At 42.6% G+C, this 20,729-nt stretch overlaps 1 protein-coding gene across 4 annotated transcripts in view; it reads left to right on the top strand.

Annotated features, from left to right (window-relative positions):
- The window catches only part of LOC111975802 (CMP-N-acetylneuraminate-beta-1,4-galactoside alpha-2,3-sialyltransferase), an 89,136-nt gene that overhangs the window by 34,717 nt on the left and 33,690 nt on the right, over window positions 1-20,729 (top strand). For all 4 annotated transcript variants that reach the window (XM_024004400.2, XM_024004399.2, XM_070447652.1 and 1 more), the window contains 5 exons: window positions 2,888-2,980; window positions 10,559-10,653; window positions 13,870-13,933; window positions 14,576-14,671; window positions 14,931-15,117. In XM_024004400.2, coding sequence (XP_023860168.1) covers window positions 2,888-2,980; window positions 10,559-10,653; window positions 13,870-13,933; window positions 14,576-14,671; window positions 14,931-15,117 — 535 coding nt within the window. The remainder of the gene's footprint in view (window positions 1-2,887; window positions 2,981-10,558; window positions 10,654-13,869; window positions 13,934-14,575; window positions 14,672-14,930; window positions 15,118-20,729) is intronic.

Here is a 20,729-nt window from a genome sequence, read left to right on the forward strand (position 1 = left end):
TTGATGTCTTCACTATTATTCTGCAATGTAAAAAATTTTAAAAATAAAGAAAAACCCTTGAATACTAAAAGTGTTTGCACTCAAAAGTGTCTGCTACTGTTAGTGGAATAGCTTATTATTATACAGTATTATAATGCTATGGTGCTGGGCCCTACCTTTCCTGATCTAGTTCCTCTGGCTGCTTGTCCAATAGCCTCTCTGTTTATTTGACTAAGCCATTGGCTCATCAGGTTATTAATGAGGAGGTTAATAAAAGCGGCTGTTCAGAGCAGTAATTAATACCAATGTGTGTGTGGTACTAAAAATGGCACCCTATTCCCTATTTATACCACTACTGTTGACTAGGGCTCATACGGATTCGGTCAAAAGTAGTGCACTATAAAGGGAATAGGCTGCCATTTGGAATGTAACCTCTCCCTGTGAGGTGAACTGTTTTCTGTTTTATTAACGAACGATCTGTCAACAACTGGTGCCCTCACCAACGACCAGCCCCACCTCGACTAGAAACCATTTTACATCGTCAATCCGAGTCATCTCTAAGTCTGAATAATTTTAGGCGCTTCTTGGGGTTATCTTTACCTTGCTGGAAATGGAGGGATACTGTAACTCCTGGGATACGTCCCAAATGGCACCCTATGTGGTGCATGACTGTTGACCAGGGCTTGTAGGGCTCTGTTCAGAAGTAGTGCACTATATAGGGAATAGGGTGCCATTTTGGATGCAGATATGGTGATATGTGAGGGATTCTTTCCACCAGTATACATTCCACAACAGGTTGTCTCTCCCCCACACACTGGCCTGTGGATAGATACGTAGATACGTAGTCTGTTGAAAGGTTTTATTTGTGTTTCACTGACTCAACGGAGAGAGGTGAGAGCCTATGTAAAATAAACAAAGCTTCCCTCCCTTTTCGGTGAAAGACTTGTTACTTCTGAGTTTTCACCAATTAGCTCCTTATATTTTTACATTAATTCACTGCAGCTGTTTCAGTCAAAACGGTTTTAGGGTTTATATTTTAGGATTTTAGATTTTTTTCTTGTTGATTTTATTGGGATCGACACCAATGGCAACAGCTAGTCTTACTGGGGCCCGAAACATAACAGAAAAGACATTACAGACAAAATGCTTTCCATTTAAAACCTTAACATGTAGTATGTGTGTGTGCATCTATCGGTTCCACATACATGTCAGTACATACACAACTAGTACGTCACATGGTGGAGAGGTGTTGCTTTATTTGTTTTTTGAAAGCAGGTTTGCTGTTTACTTGAGCTATATGAGATGGAATGGAATTCCATGCAATCATGGCTCTATATAGTACTGTGGTTTCCTTGAATTTGTTAAGTACCTGGGGACTGTGAAAAGACCCCTGGTGGCATGTCTGGTGGGGTAAGTGTGTGTGTCAATGCTGTGTGTAAGTTAACTATACAAACAATTTTATAATTTTCAACACATTAATGTTTCTTATAAAAACAAGAAGTGATGCAGTCAGTCTTTCCTCAACTCTTAGCCAAGAGAGCCTGGCATGCATAGTATTTATATTAGCCCTCTGATTGCAATGAAGAGCAGGATGTGCCTCTCTGTTTTGGGCCAGCTGCAGCTTAATTAACTAGGTCCTTCTTTGCTGCACTTGACCATATGACTGGACAATAATCAAGATAAAGTTGTATCTGGCTCAACTTTTTTAGGGTGGGGGTATCATGCTCTTATGCTTGAGCCCTAAGCTAAGTAGGGAGGCCATCTGTGCATGTTCTAACCTTTTATTTTATCCTTTTATTTGTTGGCTTTTATTAAATGAAATTAAACTTATAGGAGTTCTGATCTTGTTAACCCAACCTCCACAGTAGATACAGTGTCTTGTACTGTTTTCTTTCAGAGTATGATATATTATGATAGAGTATGATATATTATGATAGATTATTGTACATTATGAATGAGTATGATATATTATGATTTATTATGATAGAATATGATATATTATGATAGAGTATTGTACATTATGATAGAGTATGGTATATTATGATAGAGTATTGCACATTATGATAGAGTATGATATATTATGATTTATTATGATAGAATATGATATATTATGATAGAGTATTGTACATTATGATAGAGTATGATATATTATGATAGAGTATGATACATTATGATAGAGTATGGTGTATTATGATAGAGTATGATAGAGTATGATATATTATGATAGAGTATTGTACATTATGATAGAGTAGGATATATTATGGTAGAGTATGATATATTATGGTAGAGTATGATATATTATGATAGAGTATGATATATTATGATAGAGTATCACATTAGCAAGATGGATGAACTGTTATAATACCTTTGCGACAGGTCAATATGAATGATTTGAAGTGTTTCCACATTGCATACCAAAACTACTCGTTGTGCATTAGACCTACAGTTAGTTGTAGACAACAATGACAGATTAAAGACATGTTAAGATATTTGTTTACAGTACAGAGCCATCAAATATTCATCAAAATGTATTTTTTGGATTCAAAGATTCAATGATCTAGTTGTTTGTTCTTAACAGTTCCAGTTATGCAGAATGTTCCTGGTTATTTTCTAAGGCTTGTGCAGCTTTTTAGGCTTTTAGAAAGCTTCTATTCATGCTCACACACCATCTCTTCTCCTCCTCGCGTGACCTTTTCTCTGTCTCTGACCTCTCCTCCTTGTGTGACCTCTTCTCTGTCTCTGACCTCTCCTCTTTGCGTGACCTCTTCTCTGTCTCTGACCTCTCCTCCTTGCGTGACCTCTTCTCTGTCTCTGAGCTCTCCTCTTTGCGTGACCTCTTCTCTGTCTCTGACCTCTCCTCTTTGCGTGACCTCTTCTCTGTCTCTGACCTCTCCTCTTTGTACCACAGACCTTTGGAGCTGATGTACAAGTATGGTAATCTCAGCGAGGGAGTCTGTAAGCCTGGCTACGCAGCTGCCAAGATGACCACCATCTATCCAATGTGAGCCAAAGCTTTTTACATTTCTGATATGATGTGATATAATTAAGCAATAAGACCTGAGGGGGTGTGGTATATGGCCAATATAACATGGATAAGGGCTGTTCTTATGCACAGCGCAACGCCATATACCACAAACCCCAGGGGGTTTTATTGCTTAATTATATAATTAGATCAGTAAAAATATGTGTTTTGTCATGCCCTGATATGCCACGGCTTTCAGCCAATCAGCATGCAGGGCTCGAACCACCCAGTTTATAATTTGGTTTATGATACATTTATGATATTCTATAGTGTTATTTGGGTTATGATACATTTATGATATTATATAATTTGGTTTATTGATAATTTTGATATTATATATTGGTTTATGATACATTTTATGATATTCTATAGTGTTTATTTGGTTATGTATATTTATGATCTTATATGATTTGTTGTATGATACATTTATGATATTATAACATTGGTTTATTGATCATTTATGATATTTATATTGTTTATTGGTATGATACATTATGATAATTAAACATGTTGGTTTATGTATACATTTATGATTATTTATTTTGGTTTGATTCATTATTTATAATCGTGGTTTATGATACATTTATGATATTCTCATAGTGTTATTTGGGTTATGATACATTTATGATATTATATAATTTGGTTATTGATACATTTATGATCATTCTCTAGTGTTTTTGGGTTATGATACATTTATGTATTATACATGTGTTTATGATACATTTATGATATTTATAATGTGGTTTATGTACATTTATTGATATTCTTTATATGATATGTTTATTTGGTTATGATACATCTTATGATATTATAACATGTGGTTTATGATACATTTATGATATTCTATAGTGTTATTTGGTTTATGATACATTTATGATATTATATAATTTGGTTTAAGATACATCGTTATGATTCAGCACCCCATGATCATTTTCTCTCCCTATTTTAGTAAAGTGTGTTACTTCAAGCTTAGTTGAGATGATGATGATGATGATGATGATGATGGCGCTACCCTGACAACGGCCTCATTCACGGTTTTCTTTCACTCTCTCTGACCACAGCTTTCCCTCTCATGACTCCATTCACTTGTACTTTATAATCCTCAGTGCCCTACTGTATTGTATATGCAACTTCATTGAGTCTCAACATCTTCACAATAAACCCACAGATTATCGTCGGCTCCATCTCAGATCCTACAGAAAGCCCCTCTCACATTGTGAGCATGAGTCGCTTCCTCCGTCCAGAAAAAAAACCATAGGAAGCATAGAACTGCTGCTTTGTCTGATGGCAGACCACTGGCCCATTGTCCGGCTCGCCCCGGCTAAAGAGAGACAGCCATGGAGAGTCATAGGTGACCTGACCCCAGACGATTGGTTAGAATGACTCAGATGGTCCTCCCATTTGACAGTTTAGGGGTCAAGCGTCAGGGAACCCTCAGTGAAGATGTTGACCTTCCTGTGACTTCTGCCTCTTTGGATCTTTCTCAATCTTTCCTTGATTACTTGTGTCCTCTCTATTTGCAACCTTATCAACAAATATTGGTGGAGAAGATCTGAAGGGGAGGGGCCTTGGATGTTCTTTTCCAATGTGTTTTGAGGAGGCGAGGAGACAGGGCATGAGGAATCAAGGAAAGACAAATTGAGATATACCCTCTGCCTCTGCCTGGTGAAAGGTCACTGATTTCCTACCATCCACAGCACTGTGGAAACACATGTTCTTCCTGGTCATCCATTACAAATTTCAGCAAATTCTATTTGACACATTATACTGTATATTAAAGATGTCAGATGTTTCATTAAGTTACCACTGATGTGAACTTTATTTGGTAGTTTTAATATTGGTTATTATTAAAAGGATAGTGTAATTCACTATGAACGATACATACACAAATGTCTTGTCAAAGCCTGCAATTAACGATCATGATGTGTAGTGAATGTTGACCCTGACTTTTTAATGACAAGAGAAGACTATGGTCACTGAGCGATCCCGATCCAGTTCCCATTTGTGCTCTTGTCTATCCAGGCATTTCTCCTTTTTACACAATGTACTTTACTTATGTACCTTGTGCCATCATGGACACTAGTCCTGTCATGTGGAAATCTCCCTGAGCTGAGTTCTGAGTTCAGAGTGGCGTGAGAGATGGAAGATCCCATTTCCCTTTCTCAATTATTCAACACTAGATAAGGCTCCACACCATGAAAATACCTTCACCTGTGTATGGTGTTTTCTTAGGGCCTCTCTCTCTCTCTCTCTCTAACCACCCCCATCTCTCTGTCTCTCTCTCTTTCTCGCTCTCTCTCTAACCACCCCCATCTCTCTGTCGCTCTCTCTCTTGCTCTCTCTATCTCTCTCGTTCCCTCTCTCTAACCACCCCATCTCTATCTCTTTCTCTCTTCTCTTTCACTATTTTAAATAAGAGCCCCAGGATGCATCAGGCAGTCCGATGGGAGTTGGTATCTTTTTTTGGTCTGTTGTGCTGTGCGGTCGTCCCAGTGCGTGAGAGCGATGGGCCCCATCCACTTATCTGGTCTCGTTTAGCACCCTTAGACACGCAACTCCCACAATACACAGAGATAGAGAGAGAGAGAGAGAGAGAGAAAGAGATATTTGAGAGAGAGAGAAAGACCTTAAACTGACCGATATTCTACGTTGTTTTCTTATTATTATTTTTCTTCCTTCTTCTTTTTCTTCTTTCTTCTTTTTCTTCTTGTTCCTCTTTCTCTTTCCTTTTTCTTTCTTCTTTTTCTTCTTGTTCCTCTTTCTCTTTCCTTTTCTTTCTTCTTTTTCTTCTTGTTCTTCTTTCTCTTTCCTTTTTCTTTCTTCTTTTTCTTCTTGTTCTTCTTTCTCTTTCCTTTTTCTTTCTTCTTTTTCTTCTTGTTCTTCTTGCTCTTTCTTTTTTCTTTCTTCTTTTTCTTTCTCCCTCTTTCTTCTTATTTTTCTTCTTTCTTCTTCCTCTTTCTTCCTCCTTCTTCTTCTTCTTCTTCTTCTTCTTCAACAGTATCGCAGCACCAAGTCTTGGACCAAAAGGCTCCTTAACAGCTTCTATCCCCAAGCCATAAGACTGCTGAACAATTAATCAAATGGCCACCGGAGTATTTACATAGTCACTTCACCCCTAGTTACATGTACAAATTACCTCGACTAACCTGTAACCCGCAAATATAGCCTCATTATTGATATTTTGTTGTGTTACTTTTTATAATTTCTTACTTTAGTTTATTTGGTAAATATTTTCATAACTCTTTCTTGAACTGCACTGTTGGTTAAGGGCTTGTAAGTAAGCATTTCATAGTAAGGTCTACACTTCTTGTATTTGGCGCATGTGACAAATAAAGTTTGATTTGATTCTTCTCCTTTCTTCTTCTCCTTCTTTCTGCTTCTTCTTTCCCCTTTCTTCTTCTCTCTGGGAGACAAATTAGCAGCAGGTGAGAGGAGGATTGTCGGTATGCGACTGAGGGCCCCAAAGGAAATGGGCTCTCATTCATAAGGCCTGCCCTGCACAGCAAAGCATTACTTAATTGTTAAGCTGCAGACATTCCAGCATTCTCTGATTAGCCGTTTGTTATATCCCGCTAGATCAGTGCTAATTTGCTGTTCATTATGTGATATTACACATGAACAAAAAAACAGCAGCTGCCAAGACTGAAGGGGTTGTCTGGGTTAAAGAAACACTTTCTCTGTTCTGGGTGAGGTTTGCGGTTTCTCCATCATCTAATTTCTGGGTGAGGTTTGAGGTTTCTCCATCATCTCATTTCTGGGTGAGGTTTCTTCCACCATCTACAGGTGTTTTTTGTTTTGTTGAGAAGGAACTTAAATTGTGATATTACTGTATTCAGAATATTTACTAGTCTGGTAAACCAGAAACAACATTATCTCCAAGTTGTCTTTGTCAAAACTCAAAAGCTGAATGTATTATATACATGGTATGAAGACTAACCTTTGTCAGTGGAGCAAATCATGGCTGTTTTGGCTAATTCTTCATTCTGCGTTTCTTGATTGATTTGGAGAAAAGGTCCCATGTGACCGGTTTCGTTTTCCTTTAGTGTTCTGAAAGTCTTAGCATGATGCCTCAGAGCAACATGCAAATAGCCATATAATCAAGAGTGTTGGCCTTGTCAGAACCTCTGAGCGGGTTCACACACACACACACACACACACACACACACACACACACACACACACACACACACATACACAAGTGGCTCTCTGGCAGGGAGACAGACATGATTTGATCTGAGTACAATGTCTTGAGCCAGAGTTCTGTAGAGCTTGTCCTGGGCTAATTGGTCCCTCTGACCAGCATTCTTTTTTCTTGGTGGGGTCTTTCTCTCCTGCGATAGTGTTATCTCATATATACCTTAAAGTATGTCCTTTTCATTCTGAGGATGTGAAGATGAGGCCTTATGGAAAATGTCAGTCTGAAACTCGTGGTGACACAACAACCAGGGTCATGTTCATTAGGCACCTTACGTAAGAAAACAAGGATGGACTATCTGGACTTAATTAAGGAAGGCTCATTTTCATTATCTGTTGCACAACGTTGTAAAATGTTTGCCATTGTGTGCCCAAATGAAAAGGACCCAGGTTCCCAGTCAGTCAGAGGCCCAGTCTGAGGCTTGATGTCTCAAAGTGGAGACAGATGTGAGCACTAAATAGACCAGAACATACTAAATGTTTGTTGAAACACTAAACCAACAAAAAATGAGTTCGCCTAACTATGTAATTTTCATTTTACATGCAATGTTGAACATGTCCCCTCAAACTCAATCGGACTTCAGATGTACTGGGTGAAACTGCATGCGTTTCTCTAAAGGGAGAATCAAGTGGAATGGTATGTAGTCTCAGAGTGGTGCAGTAGTTATTATGAGTCATGTGGTAAAAGGATTACCTTACTGTCTGTAAAAACAAAAAATACCCTCATTAGGTGTCTGACATATCAGTTGGCATCAGTATGTCTTTAAACTGGTGCCAGTCTATGGTTGATCCAGGTGGCAGGACACTTCTACACAGTGGTCTTGGCCCTTATGTGTATCTCGCACCTGCATCACGGTCAACTACCTGCATCACGGTCAACTACCTGCATCACGGCCAACTACCTGCATCACTGTTAACACAGAACATGCATCACGGTCAACTACCTGCATCACGGTCAACTACCAGCATCACGGTCAACTACCTGCATCACGGACAACACAGAACCTGCATCACGGTCAACTACATGCATCACTGTTAACACAGAACCTGCATTACGGTCAACTACCTGCAACACGGTCAACACAGTACCTGCATTACGGTCAACTACCTGCATCACGGTCAACACAGTACGGTCAACACAGAACCCGCGTCACAGTCAACTACCTGCATCACGGTCAACTACCTGCATCACGGTCAACACAGTACCTGCATTACGGTCAACTACCTGCATGACGGTCAAACACAGTACCCGCGGTCACTGTCAACTACCTGCATCGCGGTCAACACAAACCCGCGTCACAGTCACTACCTGTATCACGGTCAACTACCTGCATCACGGTCAATACAGTACCTGCATTACGATCAACTACCTGCATTACGGTCAACACATTACTGCATTACGATCAACTACCTGCATTACGATCAACTACCTGCATTACGATCAACTACCCGCATCACGGTCAACTACTTGCATCATGGTCAACTACCTGCATCATGGTCAACTGCATCCGGTCAACTACCTGCATCACGGTCAACACAGTACCTGCATTACGGTCAACTACCTGCATGACGGTCAACACAGTACCCGCGTCACGGTCAACTACCTGCATCACGGTCAACACAGAACCCGCGTCACAGTCAACTACCTGCATCACGGGCAACTACCTGCACCATGGTCAACCACCTGCATCACGGTCAATACAGTACCTGCATTACGATCAACTACCTGCATTACGATCAACTACCCGCATCACGGTCAACTACTTGCATCATGGTCAACTATCTGCAGCATGCGTCAACTACCTGCATCACGGTCAACACAGTACCTGCATTACGGTCAACTACCTGCACACAGTCAACACAGTACCTGCATTACGGTCAACTACCTGCAACACGGTCAACACAGTACCTGCATTACGGTCAACTACCTGCATCACGGTCAACACAGTACCTGCATTACGGTAAACACAGTACCTGCATCATGGTCAACTACCTGCATCACAGTCAACTCAACTACCTGCATCACGGTCAACACAGTACCTGCATTACGGTCATACCTGCATCACAGTCAACTACCAGATCGCGGTCAACTACCTGCATCACGGTCAATTACCTGCATCAAGGTCAACACAGTACCTGCATTACGGTCAACTACCTGCATCTCGGTCAACTACCTGCATCTCGGTCAACTACCTGCATCTCGGTCAACTACCTGCACCACGGTCAACTACATGCATCACGATCAACACAATACCTGCATTACGGTCAACTACCTGCATCACGATCAACACAATACCTGCATTACGGTCAACTACCTGCATCACGATCAACACAATACCTGCATTACAGTCAATTACCTGCAATGAAGGGTCAAACTGCTCAATGTCAAAAGTGTCTGATTTCATTGTAGAATGGAATCACTGTTTGTGTTTACAGTTATAGTATGATTAGACCTTGGAGTGCTCTCTCAAGATGATGTGGCTAGTCATTCACAGACAGAGGAGACTGAGGTATAACCTGTTAGTCAAACCATGGTAGGGATGATGGGGCGGCATGTAGCCTAGTGGTTAGAGCGTTGGGCCAGTAACCGAAAGGTTGCTGGATCAAATCCCCGAGCTGACAAGGTAAAAATATCTGTCATTCTGCCCCTGAACAAGGCTTCACCGGTAGGCCGTCATTGTAAATAATAATTTGTTCTTAAATGACTTGCCTAGTTAAATAAATGCAAAAAATAAATAAATACATAATGCTAAAGATGCCTGATACTAACACACTGGAGAGTACAACAGAAGATCCCTATTGACCACTATTTAACCCATTGTAGTTATTATAGTGTTCCTGAGTGTTCACTCACCTTAGGTCATGTATATTTTTTTCCTCTCATGGTTCAACTGTAACAGTACGTCAGACATCTCTCCTCTCTGCTCTGGGTGCTGAAAAAGAGGGAGACAGCCAGTGGATGACATGAAACTCAACTCCTGTAATCCTGTAAAGCATGCTGCCTCACATTAATCAGAGCATCCCCTGCCTTACCTCCACGCGGGGGCTGTGTGTCTGTCTGTGCCTGTCTGTCTGTGCCTGTCTGTCCGTGTGTGCCTGTCTGTCTGGCTGCTCTTATTTATGGCCTGTTAATTCTCACTAGCGGCAGGTAGGCTAGTGGTTAGAGCATTGGGCCAGTAACCAAAGATCGAATACCTGAGCTGACAAGGTAAAAATCTCTTGTTCTGCCCCTGAACAAGCCATTTAGACCGTCATTGTAAATAATATTTTTTTCTTAATAACTCACTTGCCTAGTTAAATCAAGGTTAAAAACTAGTCTCACTCTCACTTTTTATAAATTGTGCTCTCTCCGTTTATCTCCAGGTTCGCTAAACCAGCCCCCATGTTCCTCGATCCAAACTTTAGACGATTCTCCAAGATCAGCAACTTTTTCCCACCTTTTGGAATGAAAACGCAAGGTATGGACCTCAGTTTTTATCTGTTTATTTCATCCACTGACATCCATGTCTTTGTTCATAGTTAGTCAGATCACAGTTGGATGACCATGAAGAATGGGGAGCTCCTGGTAGAGGACGCTGTTGACTCAAGAAAGCCAAGTAGCTCACCTACAGGGAGGAGGATGTAGCTATGTGCTCTGGGTCAGTGCTAAGACGAGGGAGAGAACAAATACTGGCCTTATCGAGAAGAACATCACTGCTGCTCAAAGTTATGCAGGGATCAGGCCTCTATGCAGGGATCAGGCTGCTATGCAGGGATCAGGCTGCTATGCAGGGATCAGGCCTCTATGCAGAGATCAGGCTGCTATGCAGGGATCAGGCCTCTATGCAGGTATCAGGCTGCTATGCAGGGATCAGGCCTCTATGCAGGTATCAGGCCTCTATGCAGGGATCAGGCTGCTATGCAGGGATCAGGCCTCTATGCAGGGATCAGGCTATCACAGCAAAGCATCAACCTGCTCCGTCTTCCTGCCCCTCGCTTATCCATTCTAAAACAATGAGATCACCCATTTAATTGAAGTGTTTCATCTCATCGAAGTTTTACATAAATGTTTTGGGTTCAATATTAATATAATAGAATCTGTTTTAATATAAATCTGGCTAAATGTAGTGATGATAACGAGTGTGTCAGTGCTCTAAATATCTCTGGAAAGGTATCAGGAGATGGCTGTGTAGTCTAGCTCATCATGTTGCGTGTGCAAAACATGTTAAGATCATGTCTTGATGTTCATGGTTCTCGGTATCAGAGGAAGGGTGTTAGCTAGCTAGCGTTCTCGTAGAAATCTGTGACTCTGAGAACTGTGTCCATCAATGTCCTGCCCTTTGGCAGTAACATTGAGAAGCACCAACACAGCACCACTGTCTGACCGTCACATCCTTCGGCCTACCAGTCACAGGCCCTGATTACCTCCCAGTCCCAGGCTTTTGATCCTCACACCGCAAGTATCCCACCCAAACACATGTTAATGGTGGAATGAGTAGCTACAGTATGTAGCCTTGTCTTCAACACAGCATCAGCTAATCAGTTTTATTTCATTTAACCTTTATTTATACAGGTTATTCTCATTTAAATGTGTTAATCAGTAATAATCAGTGAGGTATTTGTGGCCTGACTGCCTGCCCTCATGCTCATGGCTGATCTGAACCAGGAAGCCCAACAAACACAGACTCTCTTCTCCCATCCAACTAACACGTCCTGGGCGTTTTCTGTTCTGAGGCTCAGTAGTAGGGCTCCCGAGTGGCGCAGCGGTCTAAGGCACTGCATCTCAGTGCTAAAGGCGTCACTACAGACCGTAGTTCGATTCCAAGCTGTATCACAACCGGCCATGATTGGGAGTCCCATAGGGTGGCACACAATTGTGTGCCACAGCGTCGTCCGGGGGTAGGCCGTCATTGTAAATAAGAATTTGTTCTTAACTGACTTGCCTAGTTAAATAAAGAGGTCAGTTTGTGGGATCACACTGAACATGTGGTCTTCCCTTTTGCATGAACATAGGTTATTAAGGTCATACGTAAGCCCTTATTTTGCTGTTGATCGGTTGGTAGATCTGGTTGGAGTCCTACATTGTCAGAGATTTGTTTTGTTCAGGAATGTGCCTAGCCTAGGTCCCCCTCCCTTACAGATGGTGCTATGGTAGCTTAGCCCTCTCATCTGATATCAGCTGTGTGGTTTGGCTGGAAGGAGAGACAATCTTTTCAACTGATTCCCATCCAGCCTGATTGATCTAGTCTGTTTGTATCTGGGATATCACCACAGTAGTCAACATCTCGATTGCGTCCCAAATGGCACCCTATTCCCTATATAGTGCACTACTCAATAGCAGTGCACTATATAGGGAAAAGGGTGCGATTTGAGACGCAGGCCTATCTCTCCAGTGTTAGTCACACTACAGATATCCAAGAAATTTTGGACGAAGATGTAACTGTCTCCACATCAATGCTGTTGACTGCTTCTGAGCGACCCTTAATTATTCTATAGTATGTGTTATAATGTGTTATTCGTTTAAATCATGTGTCAAATAGGGACTCCGTTTTTATGGACTGAATCCATAAAAGTTAAAAAATGACTCATCACAAATGAAAAGGTCTGATTCCATAACTCTGTGATTCCATAAATTACATTATTACATTATTTCGGACTCAAATGTCATCCTTGGGTCATGTGGGAGTACGATTCCATCTTATGATCTTCATTGTATCTGAGAAACAGTATCTAATGGCAATTTAATGCCCTGGCAATTTAGTTGAATGTCAATAATCATGAATAGCACGCAACTGCTAGGCTATACAGTCAAATCGTGTGGACTTTCGTCTCGTGATAAATGGTCCAGCGTTTCAGAGCTTACATCTGTTTTCCCAATTAGTTTAATCCTGATCCCCTGAATTATAGGGCACGTGTATTTACCCTCATCAATTGCATAGAAAACATCCAGATTGAAGTTATTCTTTACTCTACACTTTTTTTTCTTCCTAGAATAACAGGCTAGATAAATAGCCAGTTATATAGTGGTGTGTTGAAAGAACCAGAGCATCTAAGATTCCAGAGGTGTCGTGATGTAACCTCATTCCCTGAGGTCCAAGGATTGTTGCCCGCATCAGCCTGGAGAATGTGCTTGTTTAAAAATGCCATTCCTCTAACCGGGTATTTCTTCGTGCCCTATCGTTTTTCCTCTCAGTGTCTTAAGCTGTATACAGTATTGTTGCGTCCTAAGCGTCCAAAATTGGACCCTTTTCCCTATATAGTGCATTACTTTTGACCCATAGGGCTCTGGGCAAAAGTAGTGCACTGTATAGGGAATAGGGTGCCATTTGGGACTCAGCGCTTCTCTGCTCCGACCCAGGAGGTGTACATGCTCTGTATGAGGCCCTGCTCTTACCTCTCTGTCCTGGACTGCCTGCCTGGCCACCCAGATATCTCTGATGGTTGTATAACATGAAGAAGTATTCTGTTCTGTTCTGTTCACCTCTCCTCCCCTCTGTCAGCCCACCCAGCCTCTCCTCTGGCTTCATTCCCTGGTTCATTTATCAAAGTGACAAAGTCCACCAGGTTTACAACACTACCTTGGTCTCTCTGCTGAGGTGATGATGCAGGGTGGAATTTATGTGTTGAGAGCCTCTTTATAACAGGACTTTTATCTTCTACTCAGATGCTGTGTTTTTCTCCTCATCTCTCCTCAGAAAAGATCATAGATAATATTCTGACAGCAACAAAGAGCTATGGTCTGGGAGATGAGCTGGACAGGTATGTCACACCTCAAGCACCATAACAGGTCTAATACAACAACAGGGATGACTAGGGGAGTTTAAAAGGGGTTATGCCAGGACATTCTGAAAACTCTGGAGCTGTCTCAGAAAAGCTGTTGTCTGGTCCCAGATCTGTTTGTGCTGTCTTGCCAACTCCTATGGTCATTGGCATGCCAAAACAACCATTGGATTTGAGTTGGCTAGAAAGCACAAACAGATCCGGGACCAGGCTAGAAATATGTTTTTCCAATCCAGGACACTTTGCTGAGTAATTTTACTTCCAACATAAAGAATAATGAATTATAATCACACAGGCAGCAGGCAGCCGTTTTGGTAGTTTTATAATTTCACTTCTGGCCAGCATTCTGTCTTTTTAGGTCTTGGTTCTTTCCACAGCCACTAGAATCTGCAGACCTGATTTCATCAACTAAGGAAATTGATCATGTGTTTATTTTTCCACATGGAATGTAGAACTCAGACTAAACATAGGTCACATTCTCTAAAACGTAAGACCCAATAGCGAAAGCTCAACTACATATCATATCAGAATCAAATTAATCACTGTTCCGTACTTGGCATGTTCTCACTTCACAAACCTCATAGAACTTGTGTTTGTGCTGTTTTTTTCCTGCTCTTCTAGTCAGAGTTGTAAGAAGTGCATCATCATGGGAAATGGTGGTATTCTGGCCAACAAGTCTATGGGTGTGAAGATTGACGAGTACGATGTGATTGCAAGGTCAGTTAAGGCACATTAACACTAGGATTCTTAAATAATCTTTCCTAGATTCCTTCCATCCTCTCTCCTCACCTCCTTATCAAAAGCTCTAGAAGAAAACATCCAAAGTTCCTTCCTTCCGATATGTTTTGAGAAGGAGGCAAAGAGAGAGGATGTGAGGAATTGAGGAAAGACAAATTGAGAAAGAGCCCAGGTTCTGTGATTGTGAGAACCCTGTGTTTATCGATTCCTAATCCCAGTCCACCTGTGTGTGTTGCAGGTTGAACGAGGCTCCAGTGTCTGGCTATGAAAAGGATGTGGGCTCCAAGACCACCATGCGTATCACCTACCCAGAGGGAGCCATCCAGAAGACTGAACGCTACGAACAGGACTCCCTCTTCGTCCTCTCTGCCTTCAAAGCTCTCGACTTCAAATGGCTGCGGTCCATAATCTTTAAGGAGAGGCTGGTAAGGAAAATGAACCCTTTTTCACACTACTGAGTTGAGCCGAACCAAGCCAAGCCAGGCTTGTAAGTATTAACCCAGCAAACAGGCAACGTTCATATAATGTTAAATAACGTTCTAATTGAGTCCTAAAGTATAGAGAAGACATTATAGCCACCGGATGGGAACATCCCTGGAGAGCTCTCTCAGTGTTTGGGAAACTTGCCATTTTAACCATCACAGAGCGCCCCTACTAATGTTCTGGAAATGCAATGTTTGGTTAACCAGGCTAACCAGTAGAGGGCAGTGGGAAGTTACTGTAGACTTCAGAGAGAATCTCTGGGCTAACTTTACCAAGCCATATGCACCTGTTTGTCCTGTGTAAACTATGGTGTCGCACTGTGCCCAGGAAATATCACGGTTAAGAAATGGCAAGAGAGAAAAACATGGCATCAGATCAGATCCTGTGTGACGATAAGTGGAAGACATTTACTCATCTTTACCACACTGTTTAATTCAATTGGATAATACTAGATAATGGTAGGCTTATATTCTCACTTTGGAACTCAGAACTTGTTGTGACTGGAGAATTAATGTGTCATTATACCATACTGAATTGTTTGAGGAATATGTATGCTGTGTGGAGGAATGGTCACATTGGAGGACAAGTGCCAGCGTGCTGCATGTTATCAGTCTGTGAGACAATCACCAATTGAGCATAGTGTGAGCCAGTACTATAGACTAACAGAGTGGATGTCTTTTTATTCAGGCTTAGCTTATAACTTAAGACCATTGAGGATTTCTGTCACGCCCTGACCGTAGAGAGCTTTTTATGTCTCTATTTTGGTTTGGTCAGGGTGTGATTTGGGTGGGCATTCTATGTTCATTTTCTATGTTTTGTATTTCTTTGTGTTTGGCTGGGTGTGGTTCTCAATCAGAGGCAGCTGTCTATCGTTGTCTCTGATTGAGAACCATACTTAGGCATATTTTTCCCACCTGTGTTTTGTGGGTAGTTGTTTTGTGTCTGCACCAGACAGAACTGTTTCGTGTTGTTCCATTTTTTTAATTTTGTCTCAGTGTTCAGTTTAAATAAATAATCACGCTGCGCTTTCCTTCTCATTCCGACGACGAACGTTACAGAACTACCCACCACAAGCGGACCAAGCAGCGTGGTATGGAGGAGCAGAGGGTTCAGGACTCCTGGACATGGGAGGAGATATTGGACGGACAGGGACCCTGGAGACAGGCTGGGGAATATCGCCGCCCGAAAGAAGAACTGGTGGCAGCTAAAGCTGAGAGGCGGCGATATGAGGCAAGGCAGCGCAGCAGGCACGAGAGGCAACCCCAAACATTTTTTGTGGGTGGCACACGGGGAGATTGGCGGAGTCAGGCGATAGACCTGAGCCAACTCCCCGTGCTTACCGGAAGCAGCGTGGTACTGGTCAGGCACCGTGTTATGCGGTAAAGCGCACGGTGTCTCCAGTGCGCGCTCATAGCCCGGAGCGCTATATGCCAGCCCCCCGCAAGTGCCATGCAAGAGTGGGCATCCAGCCAGGGCGGATTGTGCCAGCTCAGCACGCTTGGTCTTCGGTGCACCGTTTCGGCCCAGGGTATCCTGCGCCGGCTCTGCGTACTGTGTCTCCGGGGCGCTGGGAAGGTTTAGTTCGTCCTATGCCTGCGCTCCGCCCGTGCCGGGCTAAAGTGGGCATTGAGCCAAATGGAGAGGTGCAAGTGGTAAGCACCAGATCTCCAGTGCTCCCCCACAGCCCGGTCCTTCCGGTGCCTCCTCTACGCACCAGGCCTCCTGTAGTTCTCCCCAGCCTGGTGGGCCCTGTGGCAGCTCCACGCACCAGGCTGTCTCTGCGTCTCCTCCCTCCAGCGACGCCCTCCAGTCCGGACCCTCCAGCGACGCCCTCCAGTCCGGAGCCTCCAGTGTCGCCCTCCAGTCCGGAGCTCCCAACAAGGGTCCCCAGTCCGGGGCCCGCTACAAGGGTGCCCAGTCCGGGGCCCGCTACGAAGGTCCCCAGTCCGGGGCCCGCTACGAGGGTCCCTGCTCTAGAGGCGCCACCCAAGTGGGCCAAGCCAGAGGTGGAGCGGGGTCTACGTCCCACACCAGAGCCGCCACCGTGGAGAAATGCCCACCCAGACCCTCCCCTATAGGTTCAGGTTTTGCGGCCGGAGTCCGCACCTTTGGGGGGGGGGGGGGGGGGGGGTACTGTCACGCCCTGACCATAGAGAGCTTTTTATGTCTCTATTTTGGTTTGGTCAGGGTGTGATTTGGGTGAGCATTCTATGTCAATTTTCTATGTTTTGTATTTCTTTGTGTTTGGCTGGGTGTGGTTCTCAATCAGAGCCAGCTGTCTATCGTTATCTCTGATTGAGAGTCAGACTTAGGCAGCTTTTTCCCCACCTGTGTTTTGTGGGTAGTTGTTTTCTGTTTTGTGTCTGCACCAGACAGAACTGTTTCGTGTTGTTCTATTTTATTATTTTGTCTCAGTGTTCAGTTTAAATAAATAATCATGAACACTTACCACGCTGCACTTTGGTCTGATCCTTCTCATTCCGACGAAGAACGTTGCAATTTCCTCCTCAACATGATTCTATGGACCACAGTAAGTACATTACTTTAGTTGCACAGTCCTTTCTTGACTATAGTGGCCTCAACAAAAAGACAACTCTGAGTAATTTGGGGTAAGAAAGGCAGTCCCTTTCTTTTGTGCTACAGGTAGTGTAGAGTTCCTCTCTCAGGTGAGGGACAGACATTTAATGATGTAGTTCATTGGCAAGTCTCTAAGAGTGAATGACTCCTTATCTCTTTAAGGAGAGTCTCTCTCTTTCTCTGTCTCTTATCTGACAATAGTAACGAAGGTGCTTTGTTGCATACATCTGGGCTCCATTTTTAAAGCCCAGTATCTTATGGTGCATAGCAGAGGCTGCTGCCGTTACAGCAGTACGTTTACCTCAAGGACAGTGTATGCACTGTAACTCTACTCCCCCTGCTCTGCTAAAAGTGAGAAACTAGAAACATTATTATAGTTGTTTTGTTGTTGTATTATTATCTATCCTGATGCCTAGTCACTTTACCCTGCTTTCATGTACATACAGTATCTCCCTCAAATACCTTGTACCTCTGCACATTGATCTAGTACTCCCTATATATAGCACCATTCTTGTGTATTTTATTTAATTCCTTGTGTTACTTATTTTATTATTATTTCTAAACTCTGCATCGTTGGAAAGGGCTTGTAAGCAAGCATTTCACAGTAAAGTCTACACCAGTTGTATTTGATACATGACAATTAAAAGTTGATTAGATTTTGGGGATTTTGTTGACATACGTGACCAGTTTAAATTTAGCTCTAGAGAATTTGCTTTTTGTTTTCACACACAGTAATTTAGTATTGGATAGTGCTGCTCAGTATACTCAGGTTATGACAGCTTTGAGGGGATGTTTATCAGGATTAGGAGAGGCTTTCTTAGGGAACATGGCCACTGAAAGAAGCTCAATCCCCTGGCTAGCTAATATACCTGAATATCCCTGAGCTGTGCTCACTAAGGAAACAGAGCTTTTACCTCTGGTCTCCTCAAGTCTACATGCATTACGGTTCACACTTGCTGTTAAGAGAGAGAAAGAGAGAGGAGGGGGGTAGAGAGAAGAAGGAGAGAGAGGGGGAGAAAAAGAGAGAAATACTTGTGTGGGAAGTACAGTGCATTTGGAAAGTATTCCGACCCCTTGACTTTATCCACATTTTGTTACATTACAGCTTTATTCAAAAATGTATTTAAAAAATGTTTTTCCTCATCAATCTCATAATGACAAAGCGAAACAGGTTTTTCGAAATGATTGCAATTTTATTAAAAATAGAAAACAGAAATACCTTATTTTCATAAGTATTCAGACCCTTTGCTATGAGACTCGAAATTGAGCTCAGGTGCATCCTGTTTCCATTGAGATGTTTCTACAACTTGATTGGAGTCCACCTGTGGTAAATTCAATTGATTGGACATTGTTTGGAAAGGCACACACCAGTGTATATTAGGTCCCACAGTTGACAGTGCATGTTAGAGCAAAAACAAAGCCATGAGGTCGAAGGAATTGTACGTAGGGCTCCGAGACAGGATTGTGTTGAGGCACAGATCTGGGGGAAAGGTACCAAAACATTTCTGCAGCATTGAAGGTCCCCACAAACACAGTGGCCTCCATCATTCTTAAATGGAAGAAGTTTGAAACTCCTAAGACTCTTCCTAGAGCTGGCTGCCGGGCCAAACTGAGCTATCGGGGGAGAAGGGCCTTGGTCAGGGAGGTGACCAAGAACCCGATGGTCACTCTGACTGAACTCCAGAGTTCCTCTCTGGAGATGGGAGATTCTTCCAGAAGGACAACCATCTCTGTAGCATTCTACCAATCAGGCCATTATGGTAGAGTGGCCAGACAGAAGCCACTCCTCAGTAAAAGGCACATGACAGCTCGCTTGGAGTTTGCTAAAGGGAACCTAAAGGACTCAGACAAAAGACCAGAGAAACAAGATTCTCTGGTCTAATGAAACCAAGATTGAACTCTTTGGCCTGAATGACAAGCCTCACATCTGGAGGAAACCTGGCACCATCCCTACGGTGAAGCATGGTGGTGGCAGCATCATGTTGTGGGGATGTTTTTCAGGGACTGGGAGACTAGTCAGGATCGAGGGAAAGATGAATGGAACAAAGTACAGAGATCCTTGATGAAAACCTGCTCCAGAGTGCTCAGGACCTCAGACTGGGGTGAAGGTTCACCTTCCAACAGGACAACAACCCTAAGCACACAGCCAAGACAATGCAGGAGTGGCTTTGGGACAAGTCTCTGAATGTCGTTGAGTGGCCCAGCCAGAAAACTCCCCAAATACAAGTGTGCGTCATACCTAAGAAAACTCTAGGCTGTAATCGCTGCCAAAGGTCCTTCAACAAAGCACTGAGTAAAGGGTCTGAATAATTATGTAAATGTAATATTTCCTTTTTTATATATACATTTGCAAACATTTCTAAAAACCTGTTTTTGCTTTGTCATTATGGGGTATTGTGTGTAGATTGATGAGGGGAAAAAACAATATAATCCATTTTAGAATAAGGCTGTAACATATCAAAATGTGGAAAAAGTCAAGGGGTCTGAATATTTTCAGAAATCTCCACAGGATAGTCTGCCCTACTGTCATTCATTCAAGTTTCTGCAAGCCTACCACACATGAGCAGCTTGCCCCAAGCAAGCTTCATTAGACTGTTGGAGCAAGCTATGCTTTCAGAATGTCTGATGGGAGGACAGACTGATGGAAGAGTACAATGAGGACAATGGGAGGACAGATGACCTATGAGTTGATATTGTTATTGTGGAATTTCTCTCTCTCTTTAAACCCTGCTTGTAAATTAATATGAATGTGATAATAACCATACATTTGAATCCATAGGTTCCCTCTAATTTAAATCTTTATTACAGACCAGTGAAGGTCAGAGCAGCGTTCTAAGGTTGGGCTCTGACATGGTTTTAAGGTTAATGTTAGAGGGCTGGGACTGATATGGTTTTGGTCTCTGAGAAGAAAAATGTCTATCTCTGGTTACAGTCACTGTGGTCATTCCTTCATGGTTGAATGGGAATAGAGCACATA

The sequence above is a fragment of the Salvelinus sp. IW2-2015 genome, linkage group LG16 (genome assembly GCF_002910315.2).
Source record: "Salvelinus sp. IW2-2015 linkage group LG16, ASM291031v2, whole genome shotgun sequence".
Classification (NCBI taxonomy): domain Eukaryota; kingdom Metazoa; phylum Chordata; class Actinopteri; order Salmoniformes; family Salmonidae; genus Salvelinus; species Salvelinus sp. IW2-2015.